General features: G+C 39.6%; 1 protein-coding gene across 9 annotated transcripts in view; it reads left to right on the forward strand.

Annotated features, from left to right (window-relative positions):
* Positions 1-19341, forward strand: part of FREM1 (FRAS1 related extracellular matrix 1) — a 183025-nt gene that overhangs the window by 34326 nt on the left and 129358 nt on the right. For all 9 annotated transcript variants that reach the window (XM_053572312.1, XM_053572332.1, XM_053572323.1 and 6 more), the window contains exons 3-7: positions 3995-4089; positions 6463-6764; positions 8029-8225; positions 16522-16845; positions 19171-19279. In XM_053572312.1, coding sequence (XP_053428287.1) covers positions 3995-4089; positions 6463-6764; positions 8029-8225; positions 16522-16845; positions 19171-19279 — 1027 coding nt within the window. The remainder of the gene's footprint in view (positions 1-3994; positions 4090-6462; positions 6765-8028; positions 8226-16521; positions 16846-19170; positions 19280-19341) is intronic.

Below are 19341 nucleotides of genomic sequence, written 5' to 3' on the forward strand. Positions count from 1 at the left end.
ATGGTGGCTCACGCCTATGCACTGTTCTTTAAAAATACCTGTGGTCAATCCTTTTGTAGAGTGAAGAATTACCATTTCACTATGTTTAAGATATCTGTATTTTCATACATTGTTTTTTGCTTTAAGTAGGAGCTAGCACCTATGGTGCATCTTACAAGGATACATGTGAAACTCAGTAAGTGTAGAATATAATTGTCTTAACACAATAACTAAGAAAATGCCAGGAAGGCTTTGTCAACCAGTGTGATGAAAATGTGTCAAACTGTGTATAAAACCAGTGTATGGTGCCCCATGATCACATTAATGTACACAGCTATGATTTAATAATAAAAAAAAAGCAGGAGCTAACCACTACACATAATAGAAAGTTGATTTTGGTTTATTACTTGTTCCTGTTGTGGTTTAGCTTTGCTCCTAGTGCAAACCATCCTAAAAATATTCAGCACTGGATGCTGCTGCTTCTGGAAATACGGACCTGAACTGTGGAAATGGTTTCCTTTTCATTTGGCTAAAGAAACACACTCCATGAAGTTGTTCAAAAGTGATACTTAGACATTGGAAATATGGAATAAGGTGACATCTCCAGACGTTCCATTAACCACACTTCAAGTTATAGACCAATTTTGAAACATATCAGAATTCTATGATGGGGGGACTCACATTGAGGGTGTTCCTGAGGATCAAACGTCTCTCTCCAGTTTCCTATGAGCTTCTTTCTTCTTCTTTTTTTTTTTTTTTTTTTGCCAAAGAGCTTCAGATGGCATCTAAAAATGTTAGAGTACAATAATGGGCCCAAGATGTTGTTAGGTAGTTGTGACTTTTCATTTTCTCTGGACATTATTTGTACTTTGAATGTATTTTGATTGGCACTTATCGGTCAATGGGAAAAGGAGAAATATGGCATTGCTCATGCTGGAGCCCTGATGCAGTAAGACTGGGCAGGTGATACCCTGGGCCCACCAGCAGGTGAGGGAGACCCAACCACAGGGACTGAAGTCAAAGCCAAGTGCAAACCCTTAGAGTGTTAAGGAGCACAAAGACAGGAGCCCTGCACTAGAGGACTGGGGTCCTTGCGGAAGTAGGGGGAAGAGACTTAGGGCTTTACTGGCATACATGGGCACCTTTTAAAGATGAATGAGTTGATAATTTGGTAGCCCTTCCAATCAATATTCTGTAAAGTAATTATTCAACAGTTATTCAAATGTGAGGCTGAGTATTTGGTGGGGGGAGAAGAGAAGCAGAATTCTTCCCCTGGTAGCCTGTGGGGCCAAGCTGCCTGGCTATCTTCCAGTTGGGACCCCAAGCACACATACCCCACTGAGCAAAACAAAAGCCCTGCCAATCACCAGATTCTCCTTAAAATGTTAGAGTATAATAATGACCTCAACAAAGATGATCAGGAGGCAATTTGAGGAGGATCTAGTTTGCCTAAGACAGCCTCTGTGGGCTACTCCCTCTCCACTCCAAGTAGCCTTTGACTCCTTAACATTATTCTCTCTCTGAGTATAATGAAATCATCTCCATTATTTATTTTTAGTGTTGCTTTAATAGCCCTGATTCTTTAGCTTGCGCCAAGGCACTGGGGAGAAAAAAGAGATCTAAGTGACTGGAACTAGGTAAAAAACATAGTTGGTCACAAGGATGAGCAGTGGGATTCATGTCATCTCCAACCCAGGCTCCCTGCTTTTGAGAGCGAGTTTGGTTATTGGAAAGACAGCATGGAGCATAATAACAACGTGGACAGTAGATTCAGACTGCTGAAGAAGCCCCCCCCACACACACACACATTTGCTTCCCTAGAGTGCTGCTGCTCATTAAAAAGTAAATAGAACTCAGTCCCGAGTGTTCAGTGTATGTATTTCCAGAGGCAAACATGACATCTCAAATTGATTTATATCATCTAAAGTAGATATGTGGTTTATATCTTCTATATATTTTTTCTGTAGTAAAGGAGCCCATTAAAATGTGGAGTTTCAAAAAAAAGTGGAGTTTCATCACCTTTTTGCCAAATATTAGAATGTTGTAGTATAGAGAAATCTATAAAGTCAGGAAACTTTCTCAAACTGCTAGGTGATTGTTTCTTTTTTTTTAAAAAAAATTTGACAATTTCAACAAAAACAAGGTTCCTAAGCAAGGTGATTTGTTAAAAAAAAAAAGGAAATTGTGCTTGGTTTTTAACCCAGGCTGGTTCAGCCCTCCCCAAGGGATTTATGTCTTACAGAGTTTTATAAGTTCAGTACAGCCAAGTTCACGTGCGCACACACATGCAGTGCCTACACATCATTCTTTAATGGAGCTTAATGGTAAGCTGAAAGCCAAGCTTATGTGAACCCATTTCTAGCGACAGGACTGTGTTAACAGCACCCTGCTGTGTAATGAACAGTTTCATGTGATTTGCAAAGAAAATGTTTTGTTTAACATCTGTTCAATTAATGTTTTCATTTCATTACTAAAGTTTGTCTTAGGACCAACAGGTTCATTTTCCTATTGGATATTTGGAAAGGGATTTCAATTGTGCACAATAGTACCTTCTGTTTAGACAACCCTCTTGCTATAGTCAATGAGAGGAGGTCCATGGCAGTGTGCTTTTCTCATGTTCTAGGACGAGGCTCCCCGAGACACAGCACTTCATGCACCTGGGTGAGAAATATCCCCCGTGGAAAAGCAACACAGCTTAGTGCTGAGGTTGCTTTTTTGACTAGGAAATACTGTGGTAAGAAAGTCTCTCTAGGTTGAAGCAGTTTACTGTCATTAAAGTGAGTAATGAGTTAGGAATGTGTGACAATTTAATTATAAATTGTAATTGAAAAGCAATTGAAGTGGAAAAAAACAAAGCTAGACAGTAATTAGAAAAGGATTTAGCTCTCCTTTGTTTTAGTTAGTAAATTTATGGACAATTATGGTTGTCGCCTTTTATAAAAGGAAAACATATTATGAAACATAAAACAGATGTTTCTTTTAACAAAGCAGATTGTCTCTTTATTACCGTGACTATTTGTCAATGATAGGGGGAAGGTCTTTGCTTTATCTCCTTCCTGGTTGTCAGTTAAAAAGAGGAACCAATGATATCTGGGGGAAAGAAAATCATTTGTATAAGTGATAAAGTGGATTATGTTGTCTGAAAATGTTTGAGCTGTGACAAGGTACAGAAAGCACTACGGAGGCTGAGTGAGTGCCTCAAAGGTCTTTCTTAGAACTCTACCAAGTCAGAGTGGGAAGAATGAAGGTCGTGATATGGGTAGGAAAGAAGAATTTTCTTTTAAAAACCAGGGTTCCCCAAATATAATAGCAATTTCCTTAACAATTTTGAGTGAGGTGAGACAGTTAATTATAACTTTATTTGAGTAGAGCAATTGCCTTTAGATTTCTATTCATCTCATCAGCTATGTTTTCTATTATTCAACTAATGAAAGCAGTCTTTTGCAAGCATTTAAGAAATAACTGTGTATCATCTTTGATCAACCACAATAGTGTCCACAGCCAGTGGTTTCATCTTTGACCATAAAAACACTATTTGGAAAAGGAAGAAAGAAAAGGAGAACAAAGGCATATAGAAGGAATATAGTGTGTTTGTGGGTGGGTTAATGTGTGCCTTTTCATGCAGACCCAGAAAACCTCTCTAACTGAATTGCTACGAACCCCTGAATGAGGCAAATAAAATTTGGATAGATGCAACTATGTTTTAAATGCACTATAATTATGAAAAGATAATTATGTATAGAGGTAATCATTCTTAATTTATTTGCCACATCTGCTTTGGTTATCATTTAGATTTCATTATTTAGATATTCTCAGGATAAGACTTGGCTATGTAAGCAGGATGGTGAGTGGCATGAGGGTAGGGTAGAGGTGATGGTGGTTAAAATGCATACACACACATCAACACACACCCCTTGCTAACCATAATTTCTCCAGGCAGGCCTCTATAGTTGGAAAAATTAAATCTTGTACCAATTTTCTCATAGATATTTATTCATTTCTTCATGTGAACTAGGTCTTTGATTGCCACTTCCTTCCCAATGAAGTAAAGTATGTTCACAACGGTTGCCCAATTCTTGATGAAGACACAGTGAAGCTTAGACTTTACAGGTGAGCATCCCCGGAGCACAGCTTGCTCTGTACCAGGTAACCATTCTGGGCCCTTCTGGGTACATGTTGTCAAAAGGTGACTTAATAGATTTCAATTAAGAAAGTAATCAATCAAAACTGGAGACCCAAGCAGGTGAGGCAAGAAGTGTAGCCAACTTTTAATTATTCCCATTTGCATAATTTTCCTTAGGGATTTTTTCTGGGGGGAGAGGAATTATTAGCCTCATCCTGTTTCCTTTTAGGGTTCCTGTACAGGTGTCTCTGCTATTCCAACCTACCATTTAGGCTATTAATTCTCTTAATAATGAGAATTAAGGGGAAAATATACTCCAAAAGTGAATGAAGTTCTTCTTTTGATTACCAGCTGCTTGTTAAAAGTGCAATATGTTCTATTTTGAAACATGAAATAATTTAAAATGTTTTAAAAAGCAATTATAAAGTTAGGCATAGAATGATCATATGAGCCAGCGATTCCACCCCTAGGGTACCCATGAGAGAAATCAAAACCTGTGTTCACAGAAGAACTTGTACATGAAGGTAGCTTTATTCATAATAGCCAAAAACTTGAATCCTAAACAAAATGTTGTCCAGTCATAAAAAGGAATAAAACACTGATAGGTTCTACAGGATGAATGAACCTTGAAAATATTACACTAAGTGGAAGAAGCCAGACTTAAAAGGTCTCTATTGTATGATTCCATTATATGAAATGTCTAGAATTAGCAAATCCATAGAGACAGAAAGTAGGTTAGTGGTTGCCAGAGCCTGGAGGAGGGACAGCTGGGGAGTGACCACTAGTGGGTGTGGGTAATGAAAATGTTCTGGAATTAGACACGATAGTTGTACAACCTTCTGAATAAAAAACACTGACTTAAACATTTCAAAAAGAGAAATTTTAAGTGTATGAATTATATCCCAATAAAAGTTAATTTTAAATTTCAGCTTGTGATTATGTTATCACTGACTTCATAGAAGCAAGTAAGAACTCTGTGGAGGTGAAGCAGGCCTTCTTGTTGTTCTTCACTGGATTTCTATTCCTCTTAAGAGTATTGAATTATGTTGGTATGAATTTCCCTTTAGCAGTAAAACAATGCGAAGACTTTTGTAGAAGAGGTGGGAACAGTGAAACCTTCTATAATAGTTTATGAGCACCTACTATAGATAGGGCTCTATGCTGGGCGTAAGAAACACAGAGAGGAGGCTACGTGGACTCTTAAGGTGCTCATAGTCTAATGCGAAAGATGGGAGACAATGATGGTAAAGAAGAGCAAGTGTCAGAAGAGAGGCATGAGCAAAATGCTGTCCTCGGAAAATGAAGTGTCAGCCAAGACTTCCTTAGGAAGCTGTAAAATCAGCATACAGAGCCATCTGGTCTTTCAGAACCAAACTGACTTCCAAGAGCTTGCCTAGAGGGGCTGGAAAAGGTGTGGAATTCCAGCTCCTCTTGAGTTTCTACGAGGCAGGAAGGTTGGAAGAGCACACATGAAGGGTAGGCTTACAGGAACCACCGTGGCCTTGGTCTTGAGTACATTTAAGGTCAAATGTTCAGAGGACTTGGAGGTGGAAGATCAGGGAGCATTTTTGTTCTTCTCTTCCTTCTTCTCTTGCCCCTTTTTGCAAGTTACTTGACCTCTCTATGCCTCACTTTCCTCACATGTAAAATGGGATTGACGATGCTTATCATAGGTTTTTATAAGGATGGAATGAGTTACTGTCATAAAGAGTTCAACGCAGTGCCTGGGCTGTGATACAAGCACACCAATTAGAAGCTACGTCATTGATACGTAGTCTTCATTCTTTAATTTTCTCTCCTCAAAAAGCATATTGATTGATGTCTCTTAGTTTTTGTAAACATCCCAAGGTTGGAGTTGCTAAAGGGATGGAGGGAATGGAAGTAACAATGGCCGAATACCTTCACATGCTAGGCATTGAAGTGGGCTGTAAATGAGCAGCTAGGTAGTGGTGTTTCTGAAGAGCAAAAGATCTGGATGCTTCAGTATTCACCCCTTTACTCCTGAATTAAAATCCAATCTACGAATTACATAGGTTTGATACTCTTAAATTATGTATGTGCTAAAATTGAGACTCTGAGGTCTCAGCAGTCATTAAATACCAGCATGGATGATGAGTTTGAAAGTAGGTGCTGAAAGAAAGATGTTTGGAGGGGGGGAGTAGCAGGAAAAGGTGGTGACACTAGAGTAAAGAGAAGGAGGGAGGGGGACAGAGTCTGGGAATTGAGCATGAAACAAAAGTTCAGCTCAACCTGAGGCATAAGTTTGGGGAGGGCCAATCTTTAAGCTTCAAGCTGAGCACACAGGTCTCAGAAGTACCTGAGCGCCAGTTCTCACTGCCATTGCTCTGTGTTCTCCACAGGTTTACTGAAACAGACACCTTCACGGAAACGTTTACCCTGCGGGTCTATCTCCTGGAGCCAGATTGTAACATCATCCGCATGAGTAACAATGTGCTGGAGGTGTCCGAATTCTATGGCCTGTCCCGGGCAATTGATAAGAACCTGCTCACATTTGATTATGATAAGATGGTCAGCCTGGAATGCACTGTCAGGCTGGACCCTGTGAGAACTTGGCTGCCAGCCCATGGCCACATGGTTCTGGTGGAGCCTCAGCCAGGAGAACCTCGTGGAGATCAGCCACATAGTTTTTTCCCTGAGTCCCGTATGATATTCTTAATACTTATCGGGGTGTTACTAAAACTGACAAAAATATCCATACATGGTCATCTTCTACCATGACAAAGGGTTCTATTTAACTAATGTAAAATTTAGCTGGTTGAAAATTGTTGGTTAGTGGTTAAGAGCATAAACTATAGAATTAGACCTGGTTTTGAAAACTGCTTCTGCTGTTTATTTCCTGTGCAATCTTAGTTATTAACCTGTCTAAGCCTCTGTAAAGCAGGAAAGGATATAGCAGCTCTGTAGGGTTATGTAAGGATGGGTACAAATCCTTACCTACACAAAGTCCTTAACACAGTGTCCAGTGTACAGAAGGTACTCATTAATTGCCACCTGTTATTAGTAATAGCAATGGCAGGAGTGGCAAGAGTAGTGGTGCATTTATGAAGTATTACTGGATTATGAGCAGGTTAGAAGTAAAACTAGCTGGTAGAGCTGATGGATAACGTTCCTTCTGCTGTTCATTTAATCCACATACTTTGGGCATCTCCTGTTGATAGTATTCTAGGAACTAGGGGAAACCAGGAAATATGAGGCACAATCATCTTCATAGCAGTAATACTTTGAACGTGATAGACGTTTACAGTTAAAGACACGCATGTGCATAAATCATCTCATTCATCTTCACAATCTGGTTAGATGCAGAGTATTTTCTACGTCAGGGAAATGAGACTCGAAAAATAAGTGGTCTTATGAGTATCATATACCATACAAGAGTGAAAAATACAGTTGGGCAAAGACATGAAGGCTACTGGAAAGGCAATTGTGGTTTCTGGAAAAAGAGTGGGTTGATTCAGGTGGTCAAAGACAGTTTAAGGGAAGATTTAGTAAAAAGACTAACTGACATAGGATATGAAGGATTTGAGTGTGTGGTAAGAATAACAGGGAGGTTCAGTGAGTAGAACAGTCCAGTAGAGATTGTCCAGTGGAGACGGGGATGCTGATGCTGTGAGCTACCCACAGAAGGCCTCTAGTGAATTCCTGGGCTATTGTCCAGAGAAGTTCGAGCATTAGAAAATACATTTTCTATACTTTTTTCTCTCACTGTAACTCATGGTGGGCAAAACCCTGATGAAACAACTGTCAACTGTTTTCTATTCAGGCTATCAGAATAATGACTACCCACAGGGTACACATGGGTATTCTTGGGGCATTGCATAGGAATAAGTATCCATGGGAGGTGGTACTGGTTTTTAAATTTTGCGAGTGTTCAAGTGACTATCTTGATGCAATACTGTACATTTTAGAAGTGGGAACAGAACTGAAGTGTCCTGGTGGCAGCTGCTCCCCAGGATTGAAGAAAATAGGAAATCTCAAAGTAAGCTGTGAGGAGTTCCTGCTGATGGGGCTTCGCTATCAACATACAGACCCCCCTTCACCCAACATTGACTACATCTCCATCCAACTGGACCTCACAGACAGCAGGAGTAAAATCGTGTACAAGGTAGAGTTTGGCGTTCTGTGTCAGTGTCCCCAGCTGATTCACAGCCACAGAGCCAACTCCATAGGGGGTGTTCCTGTGTCTGTTCTTCCACTAAGTACTTGAAACTTAGCTTTTGTACATAATGTCAGTATCTAATTTCCCTCCTCAGGTTCTTTGTAGCTAAGGCAACGTGGGAGGACTGGGGCTAGTTATATGCTCACCTTCTTCCTTCTCCACCTCCAGGACTCTTCAGCCTGTCATTCGACCTCTTGTGTCACCTTCCTTCTCTTTGATGCTCCCTTTCTCCTTTTTGAAGTCAGGCAGTCCATTCTGCAAGGCCACAGGAAACTAGGAGCAAGGAGAACCTCAGTTCCGCTTTTATGATGGTCACAGATTTTTCACTCTTACAGATTCTGGGATGGAGGACTCAGTGTCAAGGAGACAGACCTCCTTCCTCTTCCAGTCTTGTTATTCTCCCACCTTTCCTTCTCTGGATCTCTTTACACCGAAATCATGACAGAAAGTAGAATCAGTTTAAATGAAATGTTTAACATGCTAGTCTACCAATTCGTGTACTCTGTACTTTCTTTATTTGGGAAACTGGGGCAACTATGAACCTGCTGAAACAGCTCAAATTTTGTGCTGATAGATGATTCAAGACAACATTTGGAAAGGCCTCCATCTGTCATAATCTGGCTTCTTACTAGGGTTTCTCCTAAGGGGCCCAGTCAAACATCGAACATTACTACCCCGAGGCATTGATAAGACAAATGATAATGAAATGAAACAGCATTATAGAATTTTAGATTGAGAACTATGGATATCTGCAAAGTAGACTGGTCAAATTGATCAGGTAAATCATTCGTGCATTTGTAAAGGATGAATTTCTGAATCTAATGTAATAGTTGAAAGCATGAATAGTGGGCCCAGATTGCCTGGGTTAAAACATCTACTTAACTAGATGTGTAACTTTAGACTTTGTATTTCATTTTCTTCATCTTACAATGGGAATAATAGCACTTACTTCTTTTTTTTTTTTTTTTTTGTAGAGACAGAGTCTCACTTTATGGCCCTCTGTAGAGTGCCGTGGCCTCACACAGCTCACAGCAACCTCCAACTCCTGGGCTTAAGTGATTCTCTTGCCTCAGCCTCCCAAGCAGCTGGGACTACAGGCGCGCGCCACAATGCCCAGCTATTTTTTGGTTGCAGTTTGGCCGGGGCCGGGTTTGAACCTGCCCCCCTCAGCATATGGGGCCTGCGCCTCACCGACTGAGCCACAGGCGCCGCCCAGCACTTACTTCTTAAGAGTAAGAGAGAAGATTAAATAAGACAATACTTACCAAGTGCTAGGCGCAAAACTTGGCACACAATAAGCACCATGCTTGTTTTGCTGGTTTAAAAGCCACCCAGTAAAAAACTGATGATCAGCCAGGTTTAGAAAGCCAGGTCGGGTTTAGCGCCAGCCTCTTATTTTATAGTGGTGGCCCAGAGAAGTGCTATACCTTGTCAGTACACACATGGCTGTTTTATGGCTAGGCAGGACCTAAACTCTAGATCTACTGACTATGAGTAGATGTTTTCTGTTTGTTTTGACACAGAATTCCTTTTGCTTTTAATGATTTCTTATGTCCATTAAAAAAATTTAATGCTGTATTTCTTTCTGAGTTTTCTTAATTTTTTCTCACTATTATTGAGTTAAGTTTATTTTATTGAGTTTGTTTATATTCTAAAATCTGTTTTATTGGGAGTTTATTCCTTTAAACGACCTTCATACTTCATTTAGCATTAACCTGGTCCATAGTTAATTTGACATGTCATAAGACAGATTTGTGTATGAATATAAAAGTAATATGCTCACTGCAAAGAATATTAAGAAAAACACAGAAATCAAAGTAAGGAGAAAATAAAACTATCACTATCTGTATACTCACCATTTTTACACACACACACATACATAGTAGGAGACAGGCATACCAGAGTTAGTTTTGTGAAATTGAATTTATATTATATGTGAAGTTTTATATCTTGATTATTTTATTATTTTTATGATTGTGTAGTCTGTTCTCATCAAGAGACTAAATGTCAATTCACCCATACTTTCTTCTAGAGTTTTAAAGGTATTATTATATTTGCCTTTTTATCCATCTGAAATAAATTTTATTACACGGTGAAATACAAGGAACAGTTTGTTCCAGATGGCCCAAATATTCAAGACCATTTGTTTCCATTTTATTTTATTTTATTTTATTTTATTTTATTTTTTGAGACAGAGTTCACCCTGGTTAGAGTGCCATGGCATCATAGCTCCCAGCAACCTCAAACTCTTGGGCTCACGTGATCGTCTTATCTCAGTTTTTCATTTTTCTAAGTAGAGATGGGGTTTACTCTTGCTCAGGCTGGTCTCAAACTCATGAGCTTAAGCAATCTGCCTGCCTTGGCCTCCCAGAGTGCTAAGATTATAGGCATGAGCCACTTTCCCAGGCCCAGTTTCCCATTGATTTTAAATGATATTGTAACCTAGTTGTTTGTACCCTCACATTAACCTGAAATGAAAAAAAAGAAAGACATAATGTATATTATTTCAAGTCTAGCTCTTTTGTTTGTACTTATTCTTGTGTTAGTGCCACAATTGTAATAATCCATTACGATTATTCTAAACGTAATGGATCTATAATACACTTTACTCATTGGCAGGGGTGTCCATACTTTTTTCTTTTCTGGTGCCCATTGGAAGAATAAGAGTTGTCTTGGGCCACACATTAAATACACAAACACTAACCAAAGCTGATGAGCAAAAAAGAAGATCCATACTGTTCATGATATTGGACATCACAGATAAGTCAAACAGTCTTCAAATAATCTGCATTGACCTTGGGCCACAGGTTGGACACCCTGCATGTCTTACAGGCAAATACTTCCTCATCACTCCTATTTAAAACTTTTACAGTCATTTTCACCTAGTGTTAGTTCCAGATATATAATTAAATCATTTATGTGAGTTTCAGAAAAAAACCCTCCTAAGGTTATTTATTAGCATTGGATTAAAACTAGAAATCATTTGTGGAAGGACTGGAATAATAGAACATTAACCATATTGAACTTCTCAAGCAGAAATGAGGTATCTCACTTCACCTGGGCAAATGGTTTCTTCACATACACTGAGCACACTTTGTAAGAATCGAAACTTTCTTAAAATAATTGAATTCAGGAAGTTTGTTTTTATGAAACAATAGTGAATAGAATATTCCCCTCCACCCCCGCATTCTACCTCCTCACTGGTTATTGATGATAAATAGGAAGCATATTTTTTGGTATAATTTTCTCTTACCTGACATCTTTCCTGAATTCAATTATTTTAAGAAAGTTCAATTCTTTGAGCTTTTAAAGATCATAATTATATCTTTCATTAAGGATAATAATTTTGTGCTCCCCCCATCATTATGCCTCTTATTTCTGCTCTATTTCCCACTGGCTTAGCCAGAACAATATTAAATACAATGTTGTTTTATATACACGGTGTACCTACAGTTCATGTGTAATTTAAAATAGCTTAACATAGTAAATTGCACATGAACTTTATGTCTACCTTGTATATTTCATCAATATCAACTGCCTTTCTAATACCTTTTGCCTTGAATTCATCTTTTGAAATTAATATGATCCCTCTGCTTTTTCCCTTGCACGATAAATTTGGATCATCCTTTTACTTTTAATCTTTCTATATAATTTTATTTTAAGTGCCTTTCTTGTAAGGTACACATAATTAGTCACATTCATTGAATTTTAGAATATTTTCCTAGAATAAGAAAATATAAACTATGTTTAGGGTAAAAATGGGTACACACTTTTTTATCATCTTATTTTATGCTTTCTTGCTAATTAAAAAATTATCATTTTATTGCTTGCAAGATAAGTATTTTTTTGCTTTGTCCTTATTTTATTTGAGAATCCTTTATCCCACTTTGTTTTCTTTAGATTTAATTCTAATTTTAAAAATATTCTTCAACCTGTATTTACAATATTGAAAGTCAAAAATAAAATGGAGTCTCTTGGCTCCCTCCTATGTCTGAGGAGGATCCATCCAATTGTTCATTTCTACTGGTAATTGCTTTGTTTATATAATTTGTGATTTCAATTCTAGCACACAATTGTTATACATCATTATTTCCATCATCTTTTATTTCAAGTAAGCTCTTTTGACATTTGTCTCTGTTTTATTAACATGTTTTAAATACCATGTTTATTTAGCCTTAACTCTAGACTTAATTAGCCTCTATGTTCACTAATCCTTTTAAATCACAATTTACCCTTTCTTAAATTTTCTACTTATGCATCTTCCAATAATTCTTCCCCAATGGCACATGAAGAGTAGATATAATATCTAAACCCTAGGGTGTCTCGGTCTATCATCCATTTGTCTTTATTAACCACGCACCGGGAAAGGAAGGGATTGATTGTTCTTCTGTGTTTCTTTTGCATCTCTCTCTTCTTCTGAGCTTTGCTGGCTACTTTTCTAAGCTTTTAGGCTCATGGCAGGAATGGTTTTGGGGAGTACTTGAAACAGACATCAATTTGATCTGGCACTGATGAAATAGGATTTCACGCTCTCTGAGCCTGGCAGGTGTTTCAAGCTGCCTCCTTGTCTCAGAGGTTTCTCTGGAGAGACTGGTTGCAGAGCTCTCTGACTCGTAGCTCTCCTTATCATTGGGAAGGATGTGTTTCTTGCCTGAGTGGTCATTTGTGATTTCTCCTGCTGCCCCTGCAATATTAGTTTCATCTCCAGCTTTTTGCTGCTGGAGTTTTGTCCTCTCAAGAATGCTCCCTTGGCTGGCTGCAGTTCTCACACCTGTAATCCTAGCACTCTGGGAGGCTGAGGCAGGTGGGTTGCCTGAGCGCAGGAGTTTGAGACCAGCTGGAGCAAGGGCGAGACCCCCGTCTCTAATAAAACGTAGACAGGTGTTGTGGTGGATGCCTGTAGTTCCAGCTACTTGAGAGGCTGAGGCAAGAGGATTGCTTGACCCAAAGAATTTGAGGTTGTTGTGAGCTATGATGCCATGGTGCTCTACCCAGGGTGACAGAGTGAGACTCTGTCTCCAAAAAAATAAAAATAAATAAAAAATTGCTCCCTACAGGTCAGGGTCAGGGCCCAGAAAAAAACCAGATTAGCTCCTTGTCCTACTGGGTGCATATGTGGGAGCTGCTTATATGCCCCTTGTTGCCACAAACAGGATTCCAGTACAGTCACCATTACTCTTCTGCTTCTGGCCATTTATGTGCCTCTGGTGTGCACTCCACCTGCAGGAAATAACATTTCAAGGAAACTCCCCTCCTGACACCTGAGATAAGGGATGTAGCATTTCCCCACGCTCTCTGCTTTATGGGGTGTGTGATGTTGAGGGTTGGGGAAGTGATTCAGCACAGCGCTCCTCTCTCCAAATAAATGTCTTTCTCTTACCTCTCTCAGTCTTTTCATTTTCTTATAGTGAGAGAGGGTTTTAGAGTCTGGAACTGGTTCTTCACAAATTCTGCATATTACAGTATCTGTCTTATATCTATTTTTGAAATCTGGTTTCTCTTTTATGGGAAATTCAGTTGAGACTGAGCCAAGAATAATTCCACTTTTAGTAATCTGTTATTTATAGTTTACAACTCCTAGTCTAATATCCAGTGCTCAGTAGTATTAGACTAATGTGATATTGATAATTGAGGCTTCTTTTCCCAACAATGGAATTTATTAAACCCTGTGGTAGCCAGCATCTACTGCTGTAAGGATTCTTCCGTCCATAGCACTTGTTGATACTTCTGGTCTCATGATGCGGTTTCATGCTGTCTTTGGAGGGTCTCTTACTCATGGCACTTTCATTGGAGGAGGATGCATGCTTAGCCTGACTGATCATTTCCAATCCCTGATACTTACCCCTCACTCAGAGACCCAGGGTCTTCAATTAACTGGACAATGAAACAACCATCCTTTTGTTGCATGAGAACTGAATTATAAATGTTTTTCCTTCATTCTTTTCCTGCACTCTTTAAAGCCATATGAAAGGAGGTAAGCCCTGTGGCTAGAGAAGGTTTTGGGTGTGTGCCAGAAGCTCCTAATTACCTTACTTTAGCTATTTCTTGTAATACTTGGAAGTCTAGTATTTTCATTTATAGATGTAAGAACCGTAAGACTTAGGAGTATCACATCTAAAGTCATGCAAATTAGGCCAGAAATGTTGGCTCAAGCTCATAATCTAGCACTTTGGGAGACTGAGGCAGGAGGATCTCTTGAGGCTAGGAGTTTAAGACCAGCCTAAGAAACATAAAAGACCCCCATCCCTACCAAAAAACCCAGAAAAATAGCCAAGCATGGTGGTGCATTCTTTTTTTTTTGTTTGTTTTGTAGAGACGGAGTCTCACTTTATTGCCCTTGGTAGAGTGCTGTGCCATCACATCTCACAGCAACCTCCAGCTCCTGGGCTTAGGCGATTCTCTTGCCTCAGCCTCTGCAGTAGCTGGGACCACAGGCGCCTGCCACAAAGCCCAGCTATTTTTTGCATTCTTAATAGTCCCAGCTACTCTGGAGGCTGAGATAGGAATCACTTGAGCCTGGGAATTTGAGGTTGCAGTGAGCTATGATCGTATCACTGCACTTTAGCCTGGGCAACAGAGTGAGACTCTGTTTCAAAAAAAGAAAGAAAGAAATTGGGCTGCAATAAACATTCTGGTGCAAATATCTTTGTTATAAAGTGATTTTTGGTCTTCTGGATATATATCTAGTAGAGGAATTGCAGGATTGAACAGCAGGTCTATTTTTAGATCCCTAAGTGATCTCCAAACTTCTTTCCAAAAGGAATGTATTAGTTTGCATTCCCACCAGCAGTGCAGAAGTGCTCCCTTTTCTCCACATTCATGCCAACATCTATGGTTTTGGGATTTTGTTATATGGGCTACTCTTACTGGAGTTAGATATCTCAAAGTGGTTTTGATTTGCATTTCTCTGGTGATTAAAGATGATGAGCATTTTTTCATGTGTCTGTAGGCCATGTGCCTGTCTTCTTCAGAGAATTTTCCATTCAAATCTCTCGCCCACAATGAGATGAGATCATTTGTTCTTTTCTTGTTAATTCGTTTAAGTTCTCTGTGGATTCTGATTATCAAATCTTTGTCAGAGACATAACTTGCAAATTTCTTCTCCCATTCTGAGAAGAATGTGTTCTTGGCTGTGCAGAAGCCTTTTAGTTTGATTAGATCCCAGTAATGTATTTTTGGTGTTGCTTCAAATGCCTGGGGCATCCTCCTCATAAAGTATTCTCCCAGGCCAATTTCTTCAAGAGTTTCCAGAAAACCAAAAATCACTTTATAACAAAGATATTTGCACCAGAATATTTATTGCAGCTCAATTCATAATTGCCAAATCATGAAAAAAGCCCAAGTGCCCATCAACCCATGAATGGATTAATAAATTGTGGTATATGTACATCAAGGAATATTACGCATCCTTAAAAAAAGATGGAGACTTTACCTCTTTTATATTTACATGGATGGAGCTGGAACATATTCTTCTTAGTAAAGTATCTCAAGAATGGAAGAAAAAGTATCTAATGTACTCAGTTCTACTATGAAACCAATATATAATCACCCACACTTCCATATGAAAGGTATAACCCAACTATAGCCCAAGATGAAGGGGAAGAGGAGGGAGAGAAGAGGGAGTAAGATGGGTTAGGGAGGGTTATTGGTGGGACCACACCTATGGTGCATTTTACAAGGGTACATGTCAAATCTATTAAGTGTAGAGTATAAATATCTTAACACAATAATTAAGAAAGTGTGGTGAAGGCTATGTTAACCAGTTTGTTGTAAATATTTCAAATTGTACATAAAACCAGTACATTGTACCCCTTAAATGCCTTAATGTACACAGCCATGATTTAATAAAGAAATAAATTAAATGACCATTTTTAATATAAAAAATTAAAAAAATAAAGGTATCCAAAGTAAAAGTGCTGAGATAGAATGATAAGCACAGTTCCTTCTGATGCCAAAAGAGGTGCTTCATTCTTAACCCTGGATACATATTAGAGTCACCAAGGAGCTCTGAAAATACTGGTTCTCTTTTTGGCACAATTAAATGGGAGCCTCTAGACATGAATCCCGATTACGCATATGTGTTACAATCTCCCCAGGTGACTCTAATGAGGAGCCAGGTTTCAGATCCCTGCTGGATAAAGCCTCTAAGCTGTGGCTCTATCAAACATCATGCTACGAACCCTGTATGCTACAGCTTCATTCATATCATTTCCTCCTTCATATTTTCTTTCTTCTTCCAAAGTCAGAGAGTGCGTGGTTGCCCGTCTATATCCGAGCTGGCATTCCAAATCAGATCCCAAGGGCAGCATTCATGGCCATGTTTATCCTGGAAGTGGATCAGTTCATCCTGACCTCTTTGACGACATCTGTTCTGGATTGTGAAGAAGATGAGACCCCCAAGCCCTTGCTGGTGTTCAACATCACTAAAGCCCCTCTCCAGGGCTATGTGACTCACCTGTTGGATCACACCAGACCCATCTCCTCGTTCACCTGGAAGGATCTCAGTGACATGCAGATTGCCTATCAGCCTCCAAACAGCAGCCATTCTGAGAGGAGAAATTACGAGGTAAGGAGGAGGAGAGGCAAAGCTTCTAGCCTTGTTGGCATCAACAGAGTTATTTAAGAAGCCTCTTTTGTTAACCCTCAGGTTCATTTATACAATCATGGCCTCCAAAGAGAATCAGTCCCTGTAAATCAGAACGCACACTAAGGCCTTGAGGAGCCAGGCAGGTGAGCTGGTGTCCGCAGCAGCAGCTGCCACCCAACTTGTACCCAGATGTACCCAGTGTTGCTCTAGCTCTCATTTGTCAAGAAAATTTGCAAAGCATATATTTTAATATATTTTTCAGTTTTTAAATACAGAAGATATAATTTAAAATCTTAAAACATATAGTGCCACCTACAAAATATTTCTGAGGGCCACATCAAGCCCAGGACTCACCAGTTTGAAAATAGCCCTCTATTGCCCTCCTGCGTTACATAGACTCCCAGGGGTGTCCAACCCTTTGGCTTCTCTGGGCCTCGTTGGAAGTCTTGGGCCACGTTAATACACAAACACTAACGAAAGCTGATGAGCAAAAGGAAAGATCAGTGTGTAAGTTTCGTAATATCTGCCACCACAGATAAGCAAAAATGTCCTCACATAATCCACATGCAGCCCCCAGGCCTGATGGATGTTGGAGATGAGGGTTTACAATTCTTTTATTAATAAATTCTTTTATTTTTTTGTTTTAATTGGTAACACTGACTCAGGATAGGAGATTCCATAGTTTTACTTGATAACTAATTTCACTGTTAAACACTTCCCATCAGAAAAGTCCTCCCAACTGTCTAATCTAAATCCTATTTTTTTTTTTTTTTGCACTTTTTGGCTGGGGCTGGGTTTGAACCCGCCACCTCCGGCATATGGGGCTGGCGCCCTACTTCTTTGAGCCACAGGCACCGCCCTAATCTAAATCCCTTTTGCTGTAGGTTAGCCTTTTTCTTTTGGCTTATAGTATTCAACGAGAGTGAAGAACAGCTGGTTATAGTCTTACACATAATAACGCTTCATATACTTAAAGACCTACCAACAAGTTGATTCAAATAGAATGGAAATTTTAAGTGAGCAGATTGATATAGACTTGAGTTCAGGTTTATTAAGGAAAATGAGTGTCCCTGGGGTTACCAAATTGTTCTCCGTGTAATTTAGGCATTTTCTGCATTTAGCCTTAAGGGCAGACAAAGGGCTTTAACTATCAATGCTGTGCTTTGCCTGCACTTTGGCAGCTGTTTTTCTTTCCTTCCCTTGCCTCTCAGACTTTCCCTGTTATGAAGTAATTTCTCATTACACTTCCAGTTTTACCTCAAGCTCACAAACAGAGCACCGCTTTTCTAGCTGCTTCCTGTATGTGTTTTCTGGCATTGTACAATGCAATTTTAAAGCAGAAGCTGTGCAGATGCTGTTTTTTTTGTTAGAAAGTAAGTCTCAATTTTCTCAGTGGCGACTAAGCACTTTTCAGATTGTACGGGCCGGAAGCCCTGGGCTGTGGGCCCAGCCTAATATGTATTTACATTGTACATCTAAAATTGACATTGCCTGCCCACGTAGAGTTTCATTTTCAGTCTGTTGCTTTGGTAGCCTCGAGAACGGCTTCTTTTGTTATTCAGTAATTGCTGATATTTTCCTGCCTGATTGTTTCTCTAATATCCTTAGTGGACCACGTATTCTTCACAAGCAGACAACATGCCTTGCATGTCTGGGGTACCCTTCTCTGCCAACGTCTGGTGCACACATAAGAAAGCTCAGACTTATCAGATTTCATGAGAGCAAATAAAATGTAGATATTTCTAAACATGTCTAGTGGGATAGATACCTCTAGATCAGGGTTTCTTCACAGGGGCACCACCGCCATTTGGATCAGATAATTCTTTGTTGTGGGAGCTGACATGTGCATGGTACGATGCTAATATCCCTGGCCTTTACCCACTAGATGCCAGTAGCACCCTCTCAGATACCTATTTTTGAAATTAAAAATATCTCCTGGCATTCAGGGGACAAGATCACCCTCAGCTGAGAACCACTGGTCCAGATCCTCCCCCTTCGAAAGAGATTTGAGTGGTCTAATGTTGGACTGAGATGGTCTCCCAAGCAAGTGGAGGGACACTTCTCCAGCATATTTGCTAATTTCAGATTAATAAATTCTTTTATGGAGAAGATTTTAAAACACTGATAAACTAAGGAAGAACAGCTAGAGCCTGAAAAAGTGAAATCAAGTTGTCAAAAATGAGATCCAGGTGCAGCAGAAGCTGGGCTCCATTTTGCCTCCGTCTGTGGGTACACCCCAGAATGAATGATACTTCTTGCTATAAGTTGTCAGCATCTGCTTCATATGTGTGTGTTTGTTTGCAGGTAGAGTTGGAGGTATTTGACTTCTTCTTTGAAAGGAGTGCACCTGTTACCATCCACATCTCCATCAGAACAGCAGATACAAACGCTCCCCGAGTCTCCTGGAATACAGGTGAAATTCAATATAAGACATCAAGCCACACAGGTCCAAAGGGAACATAAGACTGTAGCTGG

Source organism: Nycticebus coucang, chromosome 2, assembly GCF_027406575.1.
Source record: "Nycticebus coucang isolate mNycCou1 chromosome 2, mNycCou1.pri, whole genome shotgun sequence".
Lineage (NCBI taxonomy): Eukaryota > Metazoa > Chordata > Mammalia > Primates > Lorisidae > Nycticebus > Nycticebus coucang.